This window comes from Perca fluviatilis, chromosome 15 (genome assembly GCF_010015445.1).
Source record: "Perca fluviatilis chromosome 15, GENO_Pfluv_1.0, whole genome shotgun sequence".
In the NCBI taxonomy this organism is placed as follows: Eukaryota; Metazoa; Chordata; class Actinopteri; order Perciformes; family Percidae; genus Perca; species Perca fluviatilis.
In genome coordinates this window covers 281,552-303,695 of record NC_053126.1, presented here as the reverse complement: position 1 = coordinate 303,695, position 22,144 = coordinate 281,552, and the positions used below count along the sequence as shown (strand labels likewise).

Sequence of the window (22,144 nt, the reverse complement as noted above, 5' to 3'; positions counted from 1 at the left end):
AAACTCTCTTTTAGGAAGAAACCTCGGCAGACCCAGACTCTTGGTAGGCGGTGTCTGACGGGGCCGGTTGGGGATGTGATGAACAGTAATAATAGTCACAATAAAGATAATGGGACAGTGTCTTCGAAGGTGGTCATGGAAGTTCATGTCATAGCAGGACACATCGTGTCATACTAGTAGTGCAGTCTCCTATCTGCATGTTGTATTATTCGTATCACTGTCATTTGATTAATACAGCTGATTAATTTCAGTGGATGTTTGCAGGTATATGATGATAAAACAATATATATATATATATTAGTATGTTCTGTGTGTCTTTGAAATCTCACATTAATCCATTATGTCATGAACGTTTATGACTTGTTTATAATGTTTATGACAATTTCATGATTTCATGTCATGTTACTCTTCAAGTAAAGTGTAACCAAAGGGGTTAATTTGTTGTCATCGCACATCACAGGGTTGCACAACGAAATGTAGTCGCTTTACAGCTTTCTAGGGTCCTTTAAAGTCACCAGAACAACTTTGAAGGAGCTAGAAGGTTGGATTTAGTTTTGCTCAGATGACACAGAGGACAGGGAGGTGTTAAGCAGATGAGCTGGAGCATCATCAGCTGGATCGTTCATATCCACACCGAGCTTCACACCGTCACACAGGAGATGACAGCCGCGCTGCAGTCAGGTGGGTCTCTTCCTTCATCATTTATACATTACAGGATAATATGAGCTTTATCCAGTCATAGCGAGAGATGAATACAGTTAAGCAGTGTTTCCCCCAGCTATGTGGAAGAGTTAGGTGCAGGGGCGTAGCTGTGATGCCGAAGTGAGGGGGACAGATTGTTCAGGAGGAGGATTTTTATTGATAAGTTGCAGGGTTTTCCACGCCATTTTAAGGTTTAAGTCGAGCACCCAAAGCCGTTTTAAGGGGTTAAAGTGAAAAAAAATGGTGGAGAGAATCTGCACAGACTGACTTATCTTCAAAGACACCATTCATTTTCAAGTATTGCAGCTGTATGTTAAAATTGTAGCTGAAATACGTAAATAATCTAAAATAAATAAATATTGACAATAACAAAAATACAGTAATGAGAGCTTAAAGTGCTTAAAAAACTGGTAAACTGAGACTGAGATGGATCCACTTCTCTTCAGTGACTATGCATTTATTTTAAGTGTTTTAAGTTTGAGTGCACGGGCACCGGCTCTATGACCGCGGGGTGTAACTCACACATAGAGATGGGCAATATATCGATATTATATCGATATCGTGATATGAGACTAGATATCGTCTCAGATTTTGGATATCGTAATATTGTTATATGGCATAATTGTTTTTTCCTGGTTTTAAAGGCTGCATTACAGTAAAGTGATAGAGAGACTGTTGTGACTGTTCTATTATTTGCCTTTACCCACTTAGTCATTATATCCACATTACTGATGATTATTTATCTTAAATCTCATTGTGTTAATATTTTGTGAAAGCACCAATAGTCAACACTACAATATCGTTGCGGTATCGATATCGAGGTATTTGGTCAAAAATATCGTGATATTTGATTTTCTCCATATCGCCCAGCCCTACTCACACACCCTCATAACAATTTAGGTTCATAATAAAGTTTAGCCCAACTACTTTTGTCGCTTTTTCAGAAGTTTTTGTCACTTTTGTCGATGCTTTTGGCACTTTTTTTCACGTTTCTGGGGCGTTTATTCAACTTTTTTCCCCTCGCTTTTTTCTTTGATGGCTAAGTTACATTTTTGGGGCTTTATGTCAACCAAGCTGTAAGTGAGAAGACTATATGAGACATGCAATTATACAGTCAAAGATGTTTGACTTTTTTGATTAAATTAAGACATGTCAATAAACTAAAAATGTCTGGCCCTTTGATGAGATTCTTATTTTCCAGTGTGGCCCTCTGGGATACTGAGTTTGACACCACTGGACTAACTCATGACGAGCAAGCAGCACTTTCTTACCGCTGCTGGCGTATAGTAGGCTAGCTTCCTCGAGCAAAACGTGCAGAAACAAGCACCAGGCTCTCTCAGTCTCTGGCACCAACTGCCAAAAGGCTCGCCGTCTCCACCTACTTCTTCTATCCACGCCCAGCGCCATTTATTTTTGAGTCCTTTACCTATGGGTAGGACATCATCCCCAGGCTTCATGAACTTGCGCTCCATGCTTTCACCCACAGCACTAAACGTGACGTATGGATCTCAGTCAACCTCCTGGTGTTGCCAGGACCCTCGGCTTCTGATAGGCTTATAACGTTAGTTAGAGCTGCGTTCCTCTAATATGATTGGTAGGTGAAATCAATTGACTCGAAAATATTAAACCGCATTTTTTATCTGGCACGGTGCCGGAATACTTTCAGCCCTGTGTTTTGGGCAACACCTAAGCCAAATGAATGTAACTAAATGAGTTTTCTCCCAGATCTAATGATTGTAGTTCGACTTCTTTAGCAAGTTTAGTCTTTGAGCTCTTTAAGCGTTATTTATGTATTATCTGCTCTAGCTTTACCAACGTTTTAGACACAGATATGGAAATAATATCGGTCCAAAATTATGTTAAGAGACGCAAAACTACCACAAAGAGACACAAACCGACTAGAAAGAGACACATGATGACCACAGAGACCCAAAAACACCCCCAAAAGGAAACAAAAAGGACCAAAAAGAGACAAACTCCCACAAAGAGACAGAAAATGTATGAAGAAATTGCAATTATTACTTTTTTTGTTGTTGAAAAACGTCACATTGCATTTGTCTCACTGAATTGCAGATTCCAAATAGCCTACATTTCATTTATGATTGATGGAAACACCGACATTTGGGGGCAGTGTAGGGGGTTCCCTTTGGTAATCTTTAAGAGCTTTCCACATGACACGAGCGTAGAAAATGCTCCTTTAGTCTGACCAGCCAGCCCCACATCCAGATGTTGGGTCTGGGAACTCCCCATTGGTCAGGGCTCAATCCAAGGGGCGGGATAAAAGGTTGTCTTTCAAATTCCCTCTGCACCAATAGAATAGCACTGCAACCAACCAGAACAATAGTTAATTGTTTTTCAGTAGCACGGAATTCACGTGGAACCGTCATAACTCTGCCGTCATTATGTTAAGCCCCGCCCACCGACTCTATACACGATGTGATTGGCCTGACTAGAGTTTGGTTTTTCCAGCTCGCAAGCCAACGGAGAGTTGCTAGACGACCCTGGGGATTACCAACAGATTCTCCCTCCCATCTGGTAAAATACGGACGCTTGGTCAGGTGACCTTTGTCGTTGTTATTGACGCTAAAAGTTTCCTTTAGTGTCATCTAATGCACTTTATCTAAATGCGCTTGGTCGGGACTATTGTTAGGGCCCCGTGGCTACCAGAGGGGCCCCCAAGAGCCCTTGAAATGTCCCACAATAGAGCTCATAACAGAGCCGGTCTATTTAAAGATAGTTTTGCTGCTAATAGGTCTCACATTAGTCTTTAAATGCTTATTTGTACATTATGAGTGCTTAAAGGAACATGCCGACTTATTGGGAATTTAGCTGTAATGCTGTCTGACGACTCCAGCGGCATCAGCCCATCACAGAACAGGCAGGTGAATGGTTCCAGTAATCCTACTGCTCCGAATAAGTGACAAAATAACTCCAACATGTTCCTATTTACATGTTGTGATTTGTAGAGTCACAGTGTGTAAAAAAAACAAGGTCACATGACACACAGCAGTCTTCTAACCGTAAACAAACTGGGAACTATATTCTCAGGTGGAAGAATATAGTGCTTGGGTGGAGTGATATGCTCGCAGCAAGCCTGTCTGAGAATATAGTTCCCGGTTTGTTTATGGTTAGAAGATGGCTGTGTCTCATGTTACGTTGTTTTTTGTACACGCTGTGACTCTACAAATCACAACATGTAAATAAGGAACAGATGTTTGTCATTGTCTTTGTCAATTCGGAGCAGTAGGCTAGTTGGAACCAGTTACTTGCAGGATCTGTGCTGGGCTAAGCTAATGCTGGAGCCGTCAGACAGCTTTACAGTACGCACTGAGATGAGAAGGGTATGTATGGACTTGTCTAACTCTGGGGGTTACGGTGAATAAGATAAATTCCCAATAAGTCGGCGTGTTCCTTTAAACTAATATTTACAATACACAAGTTGGTTTAGTGCCAAGTGCAGTGGCAACATGTTACAGTGTGGAGAGTCCCCCAAACCAGATCCTGCTTAGGGCCCCCAAAAGTCTAGGGCCGGCCCTGCCCGGTACGTTCTACAAACACGCTGAAGGGCGCTTTTTTTCGTCGCTTCAGACGCTGAGAGCCACTGTCCAAACATCTGTATTTTACGAGTTCGGAGTGAGAACGGGTTGGCTGCTAGCGTGCGTCTAGATTTCTAAGCCAATGCTCCTTGAAAGGAGGATGGAATGAACAGGTTAAGCTCATTAATGCTCAGTAAAATGTCCTGTTGCTCGAGCTTTATGTACAGCGCTGCTGCTGCTGGTAATCCTGATATTGTGCCTGGCATTAAGCCCCTGAACACAGGTGTAAATATAGACTCATAGATTTAAAACCTGCAGCTCAGGACACCAGATAATACCTGGATAATCACTGTGTACTGAGGACATATCTTGATAAAGAGCTGCAACGATTAGTCAAACTAATCGATTAGTCGATCAACAGGAAAATCATCGGCAACTATTTAGATAATTGAGTTGGGTGTCCAGCTTGTTAAATGTGGATAGTTTCTAGTTTCTTCGCATTTTAGAGATCAAAACAACTTTTGCTAGTTTCATGGTGGAAAAAAGTGTCTGTGTGCCGGGCGCCTGGTTCTAAAGGGTTGTACTTAGTGTCTTCATTAATCAGAGGTGTGTTTTGGGAGTAACATGCAATCAACCAATCAGAGATCATCTCTGTTTCCCTTTAAAAGCCAGGCGCGTTTGGACCTTGGAGCGTTGCTGTTATGATGGAGGATTTGCACCGTAATATTTTTATTTGTAATCTTCTGCATGTGTGTGTGTGTGTGTGTGCTGCTGTGCGTCCGTCCCTGTGTGTGTAACAAGCATAGTGTGCGCGCGCTGTGCACGAGCCTAGGAGCATTTTACTAATGCTCTGTTAAAATAACAATGAAATGCTGCGTTATTGACTTTAGACCAGGTTTTTGTTGGTCAATGGCGCCATCACTTCCCACTGCCTCAAGATAGCAATACGCCCAGAATGCACCTGAACACACCTCCCTGTAAGACCAGCACGTAACGCGAACGCACCTGAAACCTCAACAAAAACCCCCTCCCTGTAAGACCAGCACGCCCAGAATGCACCTGAACACACCTCCCTGTAAGACCAGCACGCCCAGAATGCACCTGAACACACCTCCCTGTAAGACCAGCACGCCCAGAATGCGTATGTGTTATAGCAGAGCAAATGATGGGAAAACATAATACTCAACAGGCAAACTGGTGAGCTGATAAGAGTCTCTGAGGCCGGTCAGGCTGGCAGATACTGTACACAGTGTGCGTGCCAAAACAGACAGAGCAAAGCCGATTAAGTCTTTCCCTTTGTCAGCAGAATGGGCTGAGCTAGGTCACAGCAGGGGAGAAACGTCACAATACACAGAAGCTGTAAGCCCTGCTGAATGAAAAGAAAAAGTGATCATAGTCATTCCTTACGCTTATTCATGCTAAATTACTTATTTCAAAGAAACTTGTGAGCACATCTCTGTTAAAGACAAGATTTAAAGTGGTGCTTTTGCACGATTCTTTGTGGAGAAACTCAGTTTTACAGAAGCTAAATGGCCTGCTTTTATTTTGCCCTTTTTCAGTGTTTAACAACTCAAAGTGCACAGATCTGTCGATTAAATCATAAGTGTTACGCCACTAAGAATCTCTTTAATCTCACACAGCCCTTCTGTTTTTTAAAAGCAAATTTTACCACCTGTTCAACATAGGAAGCAACTTGTGGCCTTGACCAGCTTGCGGCCACAGTTGTCTCTCTATTTCCTCATTATTTTCCTGTGGGCGGCGGGCAAAGCAGAGAAAGGGGAGGTAACCTTTCCCCTTATGACCTCATAAGGAGAAGATTCCTGATTGGTCCATCTGAGCTTTCATTTTCTCAAAGGCAGAGCAGGATACCCAGGTCTCGGTTTACACCTATCACCATTTCCAGCCACTAGGGGACCATAGGCAGGCTGGGGGAACTCATGTTAATGTTAAAAAACCTCATAAAGTGACATTTTCATTCCATGGGACATTTAACAAGCTGGAATCAAAGTTTTACTTTTTTTCTGATTAAAAAAAATTACTCAAACTGATTAATAGTTCATCAAAATAGTTGGCGATTCATTTAATAGTTGACAACTAATTGATTATTGTTTGCAGCTTTAAAACTATCAATGATATAAAGGATTTTATTCACTCATGTGTCTCATATTTTCCCTTTAAAGGAACCTAACAGGGAATAGAGAAGAAACACCTGAAAATAAACAACCTTAAGTGATTCAAAGGCTTGTAATGATGGAAACCAAAGAGCCCAGAGCCAGCCCTGGAGGTTCGATCTCCCAGGATGAGGGCGGTCTGTGGATGAAGATTAACTCTAACAGCCCAGTGACGGACCACACAGATGAGCCATGTGGTCAGAGGCCTGGAGATGAAACTAAATTCGTCCCCCGTGTGCCTGCAGTGATCACTAGATATGTTGGTGTGATGGATGATGAGGGCGCAGACGATGTTTTCATCCCTCCTCCTCCATCCTACATGGATCCTTTGCTGCCAGGCGAGGGCAGCACAGATGCTACGGCGAATTATTCCGGTTTGACCCTTACAAATGGGGCAGCTGACGCCACAGAGGCTGAGGCTAATCCCAGCGGCTTAGACTGGCATCACGCTGAGAAGCAGTTAATGGCAGAACAGAGCGAGGTGGATAAAGTGATAGCGAGCACACCGCAGACTTCTGAGGAGTGGAAAAACGACTCCAATCTACCCAAAGATCAAGACCAAACATCCATGGAGGAAATATGTTATTTATCTGGAAGACAGCATCAGGAAAACACATCAGGAGATGGAGAATCAAAATTGGAGCATGAGGATATTGCAATGTTGAGCGAGAGGCAGGAAAAGTGGAGGGAAACGGAAGCGGAGAAAGACAAATATCCAAAACAGGTACCTTCAAGCATTGATGAAAAGTCTGAAAATGAGACGCATTTTGACAAAGAGGGAGACCAAACACAATCTGAAGAAATGTGTGATGTCCACTGTGACGATGAGGAGAGTGATGAGGATTTTGAGCCCTATGGGCCACCAGGGCTCAGCAAATGCAACCGAAACACGACTGACGCAGCAACCAATCAGCCACAGGTACCAGAAATCCCACCTCAGGTGTCCAATGGTGATAAAGTGCACGTTGACACCAGTTCTTTGAACTATACAGTCACAAAGCATGACTGGGTGAGGAGAGAGAGTGACACAAGCGAAACTCAAGTGTCCCGACTGTCCGTCTCTGAAGGTGACGAAGAAATGCCAACGATGGAAGAACAGGAGGATGGAAGCAGGAGAATAGCAACAGATATCCAACAAGGAGAGCAACTGCTTCAACGTCTGCAACGCTTGCAGCTGCAACAGGATGGGTGTTCACCAGAGAGTCCTCTTAACTCCCAGAAGGCTGTGCAAGAGACGAGAGGCGAGACGAAAGGTGCTTTTGGGACTAAAGCAGATGATCTGCAAGCAAGAGAAGCCAATCTGACATGTGGAGATGAGAGGGAAGAGAGTAGGTCTCACACTGCAAAGACAAACCTGATGGAAAAGAATGGAAAAAATGAGAGTCAAGATGTTGAAGCAAACGCATGGATGTCTTCGTCCACAACAATGCCCGTAGAGTTGGAGCATCAGGCGATTGCCAGAGACTCTGACGATCATTTCCATCCTTTGATTAAAACTCTGGCCACTGGCAGCTGGGTTCCTGCAGACTTGTCTTTAATTGACACCCATGAAAATGAGATGTCCATGGAGAGGCAGATCCACAAGGAAGTCCAGGGGAAGCAGAACCTGCAGAGAGCCAGTGGTGTCCTCAATCAGGCAGATAATCCAGATGTGCTCGAGATCCCGTTTAAGACCAATATCTTGCTTGAGCCACTACCCACCAAGGATGGCGCCCCTGGCGACTGGCAGTTCTCCGAGCAGAAGATGAAGAAGGAGATAAGTCAGGAGATCCAGAGAGAGCTGGTGCTTGTAAACCAGGGGAAGATCCCAGGCGGATACAGCAAAGGGGAAGTCCGCCAGTTAAAGGAGACAAAATTGCTGTTTGAGGCTTTCCAGCAGGATAACACAGAGGGCCCAAAAAGGCAACGGAAACCTCGTACCGCACTGAAGAAAGGTCGCGTTTACCCTTCTGTGCTAGAGCGCACACATAGCCTGGAGATGCTGTCATTCAAAAGTTGCCATCTTTCCAGAGCACAATCCCTCAGGCAGTATAACGAGACTGAGAAAACCCCTGAAATCTTAAGATCGATGAGCCCAACTGAAGGTTCACGACGAGACAAAACACGCTACACAAAACAAGACAAACTCGTGTACAGAAGCATGGACTCCATAAAGACAGACGTCTCAGCGTCAGCTGGGGAGACCAGGATGAGATCTAGGGACGGAAACGCAACTCAAGAATCTCCCATCCTCCAACGAAACCCTTTTTTCAACTTGCGTCCAGCCCTGGCTCTAAAGCCGGAAGTAGAGAAGGACATCCGGGAGGCCAAGGAGAGAGAAGAGGAGCTGCGCAGACAAAGATGCGATCTGTACGGAGAGAACGCGCAGAGTGGTGAAGACGGAGAGAAGTCACGATTTAAAGCAATGTTCGCACCAGGTTAGTCTGCACAGACTCATACATTTAACATGAGTATAGGTGGAAAACATTATATGAATTTTATGAATTACAGTTAATGAACCCACGCTAAAGTTGATTAAAAAGAGAAATAAAAAAATCACCTTTTGGAAATTGATTTTAATGCCTTAATTAAAAAACATTAGGAAAAATCCAACCTTTAAAGCGCCCATATTATGCTCATTTTCAGGTTCATAACTGTATTTTAAGGTTGTACCAGAATAGGTTTACATGGTTTAATTTTCAAAAAACACCATATTTTTGTTGTACTGCACAGCTCTCTCTCACTGCTGCAGATCCTGTTTTCATCTTCTTCTTCTGTACTATCTTTGATTGCACTTGCACATGCGCAGTAGCTCAGATGTAGAGCATGTCAGCTAGCTAACTCTAGAGACAGTAAAAGAAAGCCTGTTTCTCCAACTTTGGTCAGTTACAAGGCAGCATCAGCTGGGAGACTTCTAAATGAGGGCGCACATGGAAGTAGTTCTTTTGTAGGTAAGTAGTTCTTTTGACAGTTAATGCTAGCGTTAACTAACGCTAACGCTACGAGCTAACGGTTGTGGTTAGCCAGCTCATTTCGGACTGTGACGTCACAGTCCCAGGCCGATTTTGAACAGCTCACCAGGAGACTGAAGGCAGGACACATTCAGAAACCGTATCTCACTCAGAACACCATGGATGGATTTTTTTCAAAGTTTGTATGTGTTTGGAAGCACCAGAGACACAAAAGAACACCCCAAATACCAGAAAAAGTGTTTCTTTCATAATATGGGCACTTTAAGGACACCAATTGTCTTTGTGAATGAGAAATGTATCGTAAAGAAATAAATGTTCTTCCTTAAAATACAGGGCGCATAAGTCAGTCCACCCCTATGTTAGATTCCCATAGAGGCAGGCAGACTTTAATTGTTAAAGGCCAGTTATTTAATGGATCCAGGATACTATGCATCCTGATAAAGTTCCCTTGGCTTTTGGAATTAAAATACCCCCCCCCACATCATCACATACCCTTCACCATACCCCCACATCATCACATACCCTTCACCATACCCCCACATCCTCACATACCCTTCACCATACCCCCACATCATCACATACCCTTCACCATACCCCCACATCATCACATACCCTTCACCATACCCCCACATCATCACATACCCTTCACCATACCCCCACATCATCACATACCCTTCACCATACCCCCACATCATCACATACCCTTCACCATACCCCCACACATCACATACCCTTCACCATACCCCCACATCATCACATACCCTTCACCATACCCCCACATCATCACATACCCTTCACCATACCCCCACATCATCACATACCCTTCACCATACTCCCCACATCATCACATACCCTTCACCATACCCCCACATCATCACATACCCTTCACCATTCCCCCACATCCTCACATACCCTTCACCATACCCCCACATCATCACATACCCTTCACCATACCCCCACATCCTCACATACCCTTCACCATACCCCCACATCATCACATACCCTTCACCATACCCCCACATCCTCACATACCCTTCACCATACCCCCACATCATCACATACCCTTCACCATACCTAGAGATTGGCATGGGGTACTTTTCATAAGATCATCTCTCAATGCAAACCAGCTATTAGGCTAACTGAAATAAAACCATGCCAATGGATGTGTAAACTTATGCAAGGGAGGGTTATCTGAACATGAATATTACGGACCAACAATGGAACCTTGCTCTGGCTATGGTTCACTCATCCTCCATATGTGCTCGTCATGGCCTAATCCAATGCAAGGTCCTTCATAAAGTCCACTACACAAACGCAAAATTGTCTAAAATATACTCCACTGTCCGGGACGCCTGTAACATATGTTAGTCTTGCCCTAAATTAACAACTTTTTGGATTATATATATATATATATATATATATATATATATATATATATATATATATATATATTTTAATTCCAAAGGCCAAGGGAACTTTATCAGGATGCACAGTATCCTGGATCCATGAAATAACTGGCCTTTATAATAACCATCTGCCTGCCTCTATGGGAATTTAACATAGGGGTGGACTGACTTATGCCCCATGCATTTTAAGGAAGAACATTTATTTATTTACGATACATTATTCATTCACAAAGACAATTGGTGTCCTTAAAAGGTTGGACTTTTCCAGATTTAAAAAAAAAAAAAAGGCATTAAAGGCATTAAGATCAATTTCCAAAAGATGATTTTTGTCATTCCTCTTATTAGTCAACTTTAGCATGGGTTCATAAACTTATGTTGAGCACTGTATTTCCATAAGGCTGCTAAGATGAACACAAGTGTGTCTAATCAGAGTCTCTCAGATCTTCATTCTTTGTACATCCCGGCCTCCTGACACTCAGTCTGAGCACTTTAATGAACGTCTCTCTACATTAGCATCACGCTGTTATCTACGTGTCTTATCGACATCTTAGTGTCAGCCCTGTCACAAGCGGTTAAGGGCACAGCGCTCCGGCAGCTGCCTGATCCGCAGACGCCAGCGGGCAGAGGGACGAAGACTACTATCTGCACTCCAGCTTCAGCCACGCAGGGCACTTCTCAGTCCTTCCAGAAAAACGCGAGTGAGTTTTTTTTGGGATTGTTGCGGGAAAAAAATTTTGATTATGCGGCACGTTTTCTTAAACGTTTCTTAATTGATGCGATTCGATGGAATATGCAGGATATTTATGCAATTTTATGCAATGAAATTGCGGGAACTTGCAAAAATTGCGATTTGATGAAAAAGAGGAAAAACAGTGATTTCCCCTCCCCCCCCTAAACTTTATTTAAAAAAAATAGTTTACAGATATTCAGTCATCGCCAGGGCTTGAAGTGGGGAAAAAGAAGGTTCCTTTATCGGCTATGATGACTCAGAAATGATGTTGGGAGACTTCAAAGATGACGACCAGTCCGAAGAGTACAAATCAAGTGCAGCTTTATTTAAACGGTGAACAAACTTTCATGACACTGGGACAACGATGAGCATACAGACATGTCTGCTCAAGGATGACCAACATATACATCGAGATGGATTCCTTTTAAACTCTTTTTGTGCTCACACAGCATGAGATATCTATTTCAGTGCACAAGTTTTACTCTCAAACTACACCATTTATGGCACGTGCTCCTAATACTGTAGATTCCCACACTCCTGGCTCCAATTCGTCTGTGTGACAGTTGTGCCCAAACTCATAATAGATTCACACATTCTAAGCTAGGTTTTTTACTGTGAGACCATATCATCTTAAACTGACTGGTCCCTAGAAACTCCTTAGAATAGATAAGATACATTCAAACATCTGCATGCACACATACCAAACCTATCAGTGCCGGTACTCTCTTGCATTGGCAAGTCATTATGACATTTGAGATTTCTACAGTGAAAGACAAAACATGGAGATATAGATATTGTATTTATTTAAACAAGTCGTGTCTGTGTGTGTGTGTGATTCTCTTGACAGCTGTTGTAAAATGGTGCTGCTGCTCCTTTAAGAGAGCTGAGTGTTTGTGCGTGTGCAGGGGTTAATTTGGGATTTGTTATGTGAGGGGGCTCTCTCTAGGGGTGTCCGTGGGTATGCCCCCCCCCACGATAAAAATTTGCAAATAAACTGTTAAATTGCACTTTTCTTGTGGAGTTTTGTGCAAAGAAATGGAGAAATTGAGTCTTACATGATATGTGCAAAACTGCAAGAGCCTATACTCTGCATTGTTGTAGTATCAACAGGTATTAGGGCATTTAGTATTTACATTACTGTTAATCAGTCATCACTTGATTACACATTGTATTACCTAGTTATGATATAAGAAGTGACCCAGACAATGTGCCAAACATAATGTGCTACATGTCAGTGCAGCATATGACAATAGCAACAGCTGAGAAAATGTGGGTCTGTGGTGACCAGGTCCACCTCACTTGTGTGTGTATGTGTGTATATATATATATATATATATATATATATATATATATATATATATATATATATATATATATATATATATATATATATATATATATGTATGTGTGTGTGTGTATGTATGATAGATATATGTGTGTGTGTATTGTGTGTGTGTGGGCAGAGGAGAAACACAGAGGAAGAGTGCTTACATGTAGATGCACCAGAGAAGAGTTGGTGGAATAAGTTGAAGTGTTGTACTTAGTGTGTGGGTGTCGAAACAAACTCACACACTTCTTTTTAATTTCTAGGTTTTGTGGTGAAACATCTGTTACGGTCAGGCTGAGGCAGCAGACACTTGACTAAGCTTACGTAAAGAGTACGTTAGGGTCTTACATACCTCGTCAGTGGTATACCTACATGCAGTATTACAAGAAAAAGAGTAGCTTAAGGTAAATAAGTGGGTTACTTTACCCCACTCCCTCTATAACAAAAAAAAATTAAATATATAAAATAAAAAAACAATAGTAAACAGAGGAAATAAATAAAAGCGAGACTTCAAAATATTAATAATGTAATAGAGCACTTAAAAAAAAGATAATATATATAAGAATTTAGATACACTTAAGAACTAGTACTGTCAAATTCCCAACACCGTTTGATGATGTTCCAATAAATATGCAACTTTGGGATTATGCGTTGATATGAGATTCATAATCTTTTTCTACCTCTGTTATAGTGTTGTGAAAACACAAATGATGGCAGACAGTTAATAGGTCTGTTGAATGGTCACTTTGTGTTTTTGAGGCCAGACAAAACCAGCCAGAGAGTTTGTCATTATGTAGCATCAGTGGTGGAATGTAACTAAGTACATTTTTTACTTAATAACAAATGTTGAGGTATTTAAATTAATGGTTTTTTTTAAAAAAAAAAATAAAAAAAAAAAAAAAAAAAAAAAAAAAAAAAAAATTTGGTTACTAGTTACTTTAGTTACTCTGCTACATTCATCTGTTACAGCTTTAGTTACTAGTTACTTTAGTTACTCCACTACATTCATCTGTTCCCGCTTTAGTTACTAGTTACTTTAGTTACTCTGCTACATTCATCTGTTCCCGCTTTAGTTACTAGTTACTTTAGTTACTCTGCTACATTCATCTGTTCCCGCTTTAGTTACTAGTTACTTTAGTTACTCCACTACATTCATCTGTTCCCGCTTTAGTTACTAGTTACTTTAGTTACTCTGCTACATTCATCTGTTCCCGCTTTAGTTACTAGTTACTTTAGTTACTCTGCTACATTCATCTGTTCCAGCTTTAGTTACTAGTTACTTTAGTTACTCTGCACTACATTCATCTGTTCCCGCTTTAGTTACTAGTTACTTTAGTTACTCCACTACATTCATCTGTTACAGCTTTAGTTACTAGTTACTTTAGTTACTCCACTACATTCATCTGTTCCAGCTTTAGTTACTAGTTACTTTAGTTACTCCACTACATTCATCTGTTCCAGCTTTAGTTAGTAGTTACTTTAGTTACTAGTTACTTTAGTTACTCCACTACATTCATCTGTTCCAGCTTTAGTTAGTAGTTACTTTAGTTACTAGTTACTTTAGTTACTCCGCTACATTCATCTGTTCCAGCTTTAGTTAGTAGTTACTTTAGTTACTAGTTACTTTAGTTACTCCGCTACATTCATCTGTTACAGCTTTAGTTACTAGTTACTGTAGTTACTCCACTACATTCATCTGTTCCAGCTTTAGTTACTAGTTACTTTAGTTACTCCACTATGTTCATCTGTTCCAGCTTTAGTTACTAGTTACTTTAGTTACTCCACTACATTCATCTGTTCCAGCTTTAGTTACTAGTTACTTTAGTTACTAGTGACTTTAGTTACTCCACTACATTCATCTGTTCCAGCTTTAGTTAGTAGTTACTTTAGTTACTATTTACTTTAGTTACTCCGCTACATTCATCTGTTCCAGCTTTAGTTACTAGTTACTTTAGTTACTCCGCTACATTCATCTGTTCCAGCTTTAGTTTCAGTTACTTAATTAGTTACTCCGACATTCATCTGTTCCAGCTTTGGTTACTAGTTACTTTAGTTACTCCACTACATTCATCTGTTCCAGCTTTAGTTACTAGTTACTTTAGTTACTCCACTATGTTCATCTGTTCCAGCTTTAGTTACTAGTTACTTTAGTTACTAGTGACTTTAGTTACTAGTTACATGTAGTTTATAAAATCTGATGTTTGATTGTAAAGTAAACTAGCCGACAATATAACGGCTACAAGTCAGCTGAGATGATGAGACCATTAAACACACAACTGTGTGTGTGTGTGTGTGTGTGTGTGTTTGTGTGTGTGTGTGTGTGTGTGTTGTGTGTGTGTGTGTGTGTGTGTGTGTGTGTGTGTGTGTGTGTGTGTGTGTGCGTGTGTGTGTGTCTGTGCGTGCGTGCGTGTGCATGTGTGTGTGTGCGCTATATATGTGTGTGTGTGTGTGTGTGTGTGTGTGTTTACACTTTCTAAAATGGGAGGATTCTTCTTTACTTTTAATACTTTAACTACATTTTCCTGATGCTACTTACACACTTTTACTGAAGTAACATTTTCTCTGCAGGACTTTGACTTGTAACAGAGTATTCTAACAGTATGATATCAGTACTTTTACTTAAGTAAAGGATCTGAATACTTCTTCCAGCACCTTGTAAATCTGCTGTTGTTACCTACGTACATGCACAGCAGGAAAACATCAGGACCAGACAAAACCAGCCAGGGAGTGTGTCATTACGTAGCATCGTGTTAGCATTTTGAGCCACAGCAGCTGGATAATGATGCATGGGGTTGGCTCAAGGTGAAGATTAGGAAAGCTACATGTCAAGCAACATAGTATGTCTGGGGGTCAAACTGGGCTAAACTGAAAGAAATGACTCATTCTTAGGGTCAAATAAGCTACCAGCCTTGACACAATACTGTATGAGAATGTATAGATGTCCGAAGGTAGTCATTGGAAGGTTTTTCTGGGGGATAGTCTGTCTTGGCAAATATAAGACGCAGTAGAACAAAGTACTTGCTCGGGTTTCTTGTGTGAAGAATTCCTTTTGAAGCACATTAAACTCTGTTTTTCACATCTGCGTGGATTTTCTGAGACCTCATTTCAGGACTTTTTCATACTTTGAAGAGAACTTAAAGAGAAGTTGACAAAAGGTCAAAGCTGGCGATAAGGTCTGTGCATATAAATCTGGCCTTTGGCGTCCGACCTATATTTTTATTTCAACATACACCACAAATCAACACATTCTCATGAACGAGTTTGCATGATATCGTACGAAATTACAGCTGGTCTTATCATCGGCCGTACTGTACGTACACACCGCGGCCGACTTGAGCTTCTAAAGTTACCGGAAGTCATTCATGTTCAACGGAAGCTTCTCTCAGCTGCAAGGAGCGGCAAATCCGGCAAATTTTGGGCGTTTTGAGTGACCTGAGCGTCAATCAGAAAGTTGAAAGTATGTCAACTTTATGGTAATGAGCTATGACGCGGTTCAGCGGCAAAACGACCAGAGAAACATACGATGTAAACTTTGGTTCCTACCAAAACATGAAAAATGGAAGAAAAGCTCATAATGGCCGTTGCTGGGTCCCCCTATTTTTTGACTTGATATATTTAATTGTAACAAGAATGCCTTACACATGATAAAAAGACATCAAATACAATCCAGGATGAAAACACAATAAAGTCCAGGACTTATGAGAGCAAGCCATTGCTGAGGACAAACTATTTCAAATAGTTGGTCAATTTTAAAAGCCAGCCTTTGTAAGTATCCTCAACACACGTCAGGACAAGACACTCAATGACATAACACAGAGGTGTCAAACTCAACTTCCCAGAGGGCCACACTGGAAAATTAGAATCCCACCAAGGGCCAGACATGTTTAGTTTATTGATAGGCTTTGTGTCATATAGTCTTCTCACTTACAGTTTGGTCGACATAAAGTCCTTAAGAAGTCAGGAGAAAGTTCCTCGGCCAGCATAGAAAAGAAGCGCCCAAAAACGTGGGAAAAAATGACAAAATGGTCAAAAAAATGTCAACAATTTCGGCAAAAGTGACAAAAAGGTAAAAAAAGAATTACGAAAATTTCAGCAAAAGTGACAAAAAGGTCAAAAGAAATAAAAAAATTTTTTGATAAAGTGGCAAAAACGTCAAAAAAATGACTAACATTTCGTCAAAAGTGGCAAAAACGTCAAAGAAATGTACTAACATTTCAGCAAAAGTGGCAAAAACATCAACAAATTTACTAACATTTCGTCAAAAGTGGCAAAAACGTCAAAAAAAATTACTAACATTTCGTCAAAAGTGACCAAAACGTTGTAAAAAGTTACCAAAACACCGGAAAAAGTGGCAAAAAGTAGGTGGGCCTAAATTGATGTGCGGGCCAGATCAGAATCTGCGAGGGGCCGGATTTGGGCCTCGAGTTTGACACATGTGACATAACATAAAAACTTTTTCTTAAATAAATAAATAAAAATAGAAATGGTAACTTGCCCTTTGAGCTATTCTGCAACCCTCTCTAGTAACCAGACCTTGAGTCTCTTTTTGAAAGAGTTCAGGCTGGAAATGACTTTAATATGATGGTCTTACTTGTTCCACTGAACTGCCCCCATATAGGCAAAGGTTTCCCTAACACTGTCTTAAATCTGTAAGAACACAGGTCAGATATGCTGCCATGTGTATAAATATTGTGTAAGAGCCATATGAGTGGTTTTCCTCCAAGCCACAGGGGGCATGATATTGCCTTGTGTTCCCAAGGCCTAGACTGGCTTGATTATTTAAGTTCCTGTATTGATGCAAACAGGTGTTGTTAATTGAAGAAGAGGAGCAAACAGTTTTTTTTAACTGTGCTCGGCTTACGTTGTTTATGGTACTTTATATGATTTATTATTCATTATAACTCAACGCTGTGGACGTGCAAAATAAACGACGCAAAATGCAACCTAAATGAAAAGGACTGGATATCATTTCTCTGAGTACACGTTAGAAAAACTAATCGCAATTAGCAACCAGTAGCGGCTAAGTATAGGACTTAGTCACTACATATTGTGTGAGTCCTTTACCTTAGTTATAAGACACGACAAAAAAATTGGGACACTACCAAACAATATTTTATGGATCATGGTCAGTCTTACCATAGTAACACGAGACTCCACAGGGAGCAAGTTGAGCTCAACAAATTGTGACCTACCTATATGAGACCTATGGCCCAAGTTCAGAATTATCATTTATTTATTTATGCTATGATGTTGTTTGCGTATAGGGACCAGTTAACGTTACCTGCCGGTCACATGGTCTCTAAACAGTCACATGGTCTCTAAACAGTCACATGGTCTCTAAACAGTCCGCTCACGGTGAAGTCCTGCATGGATTGACAGCTGGCGGCTAACGAGCGAGCTAACTGCTAACAGACACCGCTGCGACCAACAAACAATACACATTGTCATTATATATGTAATTTATAAAAGGTTTCTGGTGTCAGTGTATTGGCCGTGCAGTGGCTGCTTGTGCTGTTTCTTTTTCACACAGATTACTACTGTAAGTAGTAATCTAGTTACGGTCGAGTTTGCTTGCTTACGTTAGAGCAGACAAACAAAAAAGGATTAGTCTGGTTAAATTAGTAAACTCCTTAATGGTTTAATGGAAAGCTGCAGCCTGAACTCAAATCCCTTCTTACTATCCTGACCTTTCTATTCTGTCTTCTTTAGGTGCCACGAAACAGTCCAGCGGGAAACTGGAGCGTGTTTGGCCGCCTCCACCCTCCATGAAAGACCAGATGAAATCTGAGCAGACCCAGGTGATGATCCAGGTCTAATCGCTGTAAAAAGCTTCTTTCTGGTTTTCCCCAGCGTTCGGTGAGATCTCTTGCATGTCTCGGTACACGATCGGTGCTGCCTGCACGATCTGTTCCACGCTTCCGGTCGTAGTTGTAGCCGGCTGCCATTAGCCTCCCCGGAAAGCTAACGTTAGTTTAGCTAACAGCTAATTCGGCTAACCGCTAGCTGAGACAGCATGTAAAACACCCTCAAACCTGAAAATAACAGTTAAAATATATAACAGCTGTTACGTTAGCTCTGCTTTACTTGTGCTCATTTAAAATACAATCACTCAATACTTCTCTTTATTGGTATTACTGTAAAGTCTTAATGTAGCTGTAGCCTGCTTTTCCCCCAGTGTTTAGTTTGAGTTAACGTTATTTTAGACTGAATCAAGCTGTCAGCTAGCGGTTAGCCGAATATTGCTGTTAGCTAAACTAGCGTTAGCTTCCCGGTGGAGGCTAACAATTCTCGTAATACATCCATGAGGCTAAAGGCACACCGCTACAACTATGACAGATCGTGCAGTGTGGTAAATCACACAGAGGTATTAAGAGAACTCGTAAAACAGGCTCGTGTACCGACACCATGTGTTCAGTGTAGAACACATTCTCACTTCGAAAATACGGACAGTGTTTGGACAGTGGCGGTCAGCGTCTGAAGCGACGAAAAAAGGCGCCTTTCAGCGTTTGTAGAACGTAGCGGGGAGAGCAGCAGCTCCATGGGCTTTAGAGAGTAGTATGTAAGGGGGGAATACCTTGTAGGGAGGTGGGTTGTGGGGGTGGATGGGCCAGACAACAGGACTTTCACCCAGGAGACCGGAGTTCAACACATTTTGGTAGCTTTTTTCCTCATTTTTGTTGTTTTTGTTCCGACTTTTTTGTGCCTTTGTCACTACCCAAAGTGAGTAGAGTGCAGATGTGAGTAGCGCATGCTCAGATTTAAACTGTTTACGGCATAACGTGTCTTACTGAAATGTATGAAATCTGTAAAATAATAAACTTTTCTCTTTACATACAATAACAGAAGATGGAAATCATTTCAAAAACGTTGTAGCTACCTATGATTGTTTGGTTGCTAACGTTAGCTCAAAACGCCATTCAAGTGACAGCCTTTGTTGTGTTTGATTGCTAACTTGTAGCTAGCAGTCATTTCAAAAACGTTTTAGCTCTCTATGATTGTTAGATTGCTAACGTTAGCTCAAAACGCCATTCAAGTGACAGCCTTTGTTGTGTTTGATTGCTAACTTGTAGCTAGCAGTCATTTCAAAACCGTTTTAGCTCTCTATGATTGTTTGATTGCAAACGTTAGCTAAAAACTCCATTAGCATCTAGTAGGCTACTTGATTGCTAACGTTAGCTCAAAACGCCGTTAGCATCTAGTAGGCTACTTGATTGCTAACGTTAGCTCAAACCGCCGTTAGCATCTTGTAGGTTACTTGTCGCAAAGTGATGCATGCGCAACTCACATCTGCACTCTACTCACTTTGGGTAGTGACAGCCTTTCTCAGACATTTGTCACCTTTTTGTAAATTAGTTGCTTTATCCGACATTGTTGTACGCTTTCTGTCACATATTTTGTTGACATGAATCCCCACAAAAGTCATCAAAAGAGTTCCTTAGGCGTCGTAGAATTTAGCTAATCAAGAAAAACAATGAAAAATATTTTTTTAACAACAACTTGTTCACAGCCTGAATATTTAAACTCTCTCTGCTGCTTTTGGGGGAATTTCTGAGTCTCAGAGTCGGCAAATCTGCCAAATTCTGCTTTGAATGTCAGGTAACTACAGTTTAAAAACACTTTCCTGTGTTTTTGGTTTGGCGCACAACTAGGCGAGCCAAAATTTATTGTGAACCCGAATTGATATACGGGCCAGATCTAACTATCGTTCAATGAACGCTTTCAGGCACAACACTGGTCCCGTTATTGCCGCAAGTCACGGAAACGTAAGGCCACCCGGTCTCGGGAGACAACACAGGGCTCATAAACATCAAACAGACACTAGGGGCACAGACTGTTGCTTTAAAAGCACCCCCTCCCCAAACCATCTTGCCAGTGATTGGCTGGAACGTGGGTTGTTGTATTTCGGTGCACAGCCTGTGCCCCTAGTGTCTGTTTGATGTTTACGAGCCCTGTGGTGTCTCCTGAGACCGGGCTTTTTCACGGTGTGTTCAGGGGCCAGGCAGCTAGCGGATCAAGGAGAGATGACTACCATTTGAGACGAAAATTAAATCACGCTGAAACCATGCAGGAACTCATAGTGCACCTTTAAAAGATTGAGCTTGGTGTGGTGATAGCCAGACTAATAAATGTGGCTTTCTGGATCTTATCAAACCTGAAAGAAGACATTAGATTGGAAGTATTGCCAATATATAGTTTTACAAATGCCTAGATTAGTCCAAGTGGTTCTGAAATTGATCTCAAACTCAAATGGGATAAAAGGCAGCTAATCTGCCATTTTAAATCCTGTTCTGTTTAACTCTCAGCAGGAGTCAAAGGTTCAGCGAGCTGCAGGACAGAAGTCTCCTCTGTGGCAACGCTGGGAGGCCGGTCTGATCAACGGAGAAGGAAAGGAGAAGAACTGATGTTGGCAATTTTGATGTCTTCAACACCACAAATAGAATATAAATGATGCTATGCTAGAGCTGCACAAGTCCAAGAGTAATCAGTATAACCAAAAATCCTGAAAGTAGTTCCGGCTTGATTGCTTTCTGTCTCTTCTAACTCTGCTTCTGTGTCAAATACATATTTTTGATATATTTAAAGACTAGTTTTATTAAGCACACACAAGTAAAGCAAAAGCATCACTTCAATCATTCCTTTAGAGTGCGTTTACGTGCACAGCAGTAGCCGAGGTCACCGGTTAAGTGCCGGTTCTCCCCTTATACTAACCTGACTCCGCCAGATGGATCGCTTCGCATTTTCTCCGCATATCCATCTGGGAACTTTCCGTTGGAGAACTTTTGGGAAGGGGCGAAAATCCTGGTTAGCTGATTGAATAAACCATCTGTCTACCACCTATAGTTGGTGATAGACGGGCCAAATCAACCAATCAGATCAACGAAGCATATGCAACTACAACCACAAGCCAGGCTACCCCTGCTGCTGCAGCAGGCAAAGCATAGCTCGTTAGCTCAGCAACATGTCGGTAAAGGAGATTTACCGTTTGTCTAACAATAATTTACGAATAAAAGGCACCATTTCAGGTTCCTGGTCCTTATTCCTAAAGAAGGATCCAAGAGAAAAAAGCATTAGTGAGCGGATAACAGAATTAGGGCTACCGCTGTCTGAAAATCCTGGTTAGCTGATTGGATAAACTATCACCACCTAAACCCGCCTCAGAACCAACGCTGATTGGCCGGTCGTTTGGCAAACGGCTCCAAATTTTCTCTATCTCAAGATGCCAGACTGATCTGCGAGTGGAAAACTGGAGCTCGCCAGATCAGGACGCTCTCACCAGGCCAACTCGTAAAATACGAACGTTTGGACAGTGGCTGTCAGCGT

The 22,144-nt window shown here is 41.5% G+C and overlaps 1 protein-coding gene across 2 annotated transcripts; it reads left to right on the top strand.

The window, feature by feature from the left end:
- Positions 1-579: 579 nt before the first annotated feature.
- On the top strand, positions 580-21,405 carry LOC120574215. Of its 2 annotated transcripts, none has more exons than XM_039824445.1 (4): positions 580-681; positions 6,419-8,826; positions 18,533-18,621; positions 21,130-21,405. In XM_039824445.1, the coding sequence occupies exons 2-4, from the start codon at positions 6,486-6,488 to the stop codon at positions 21,223-21,225; spliced, it is 2,526 nt and encodes an 841-aa protein (XP_039680379.1). In that variant the 5' UTR covers positions 580-681; positions 6,419-6,485; the 3' UTR covers positions 21,226-21,405. The 2 variants fall into 2 exon arrangements, with proteins under 2 accessions (XP_039680379.1, XP_039680378.1); XM_039824444.1 differs by having other exon boundaries at positions 21,127-21,405.
- Positions 21,406-22,144: the final 739 nt, after the last annotated feature.

Coding starts and splice junctions, on each gene's coding strand:
- LOC120574215 (XM_039824444.1), top strand. CDS start 6,486: ATGATGGAAACCAAAGAGCCCAGAGCCAGCCCTGGAGGTTCGATCTCC. Junction 8,827..18,532: donor TAAAGCAATGTTCGCACCAG/GTTAGTCTGCAC, acceptor TGTCTTCTTTAG/GTGCCACGAAACAGTCCAGC. Junction 18,622..21,126: donor TGAAATCTGAGCAGACCCAG/GTGATGATCCAG, acceptor TTTAACTCTCAG/CAGGAGTCAAAGGTTCAGCG.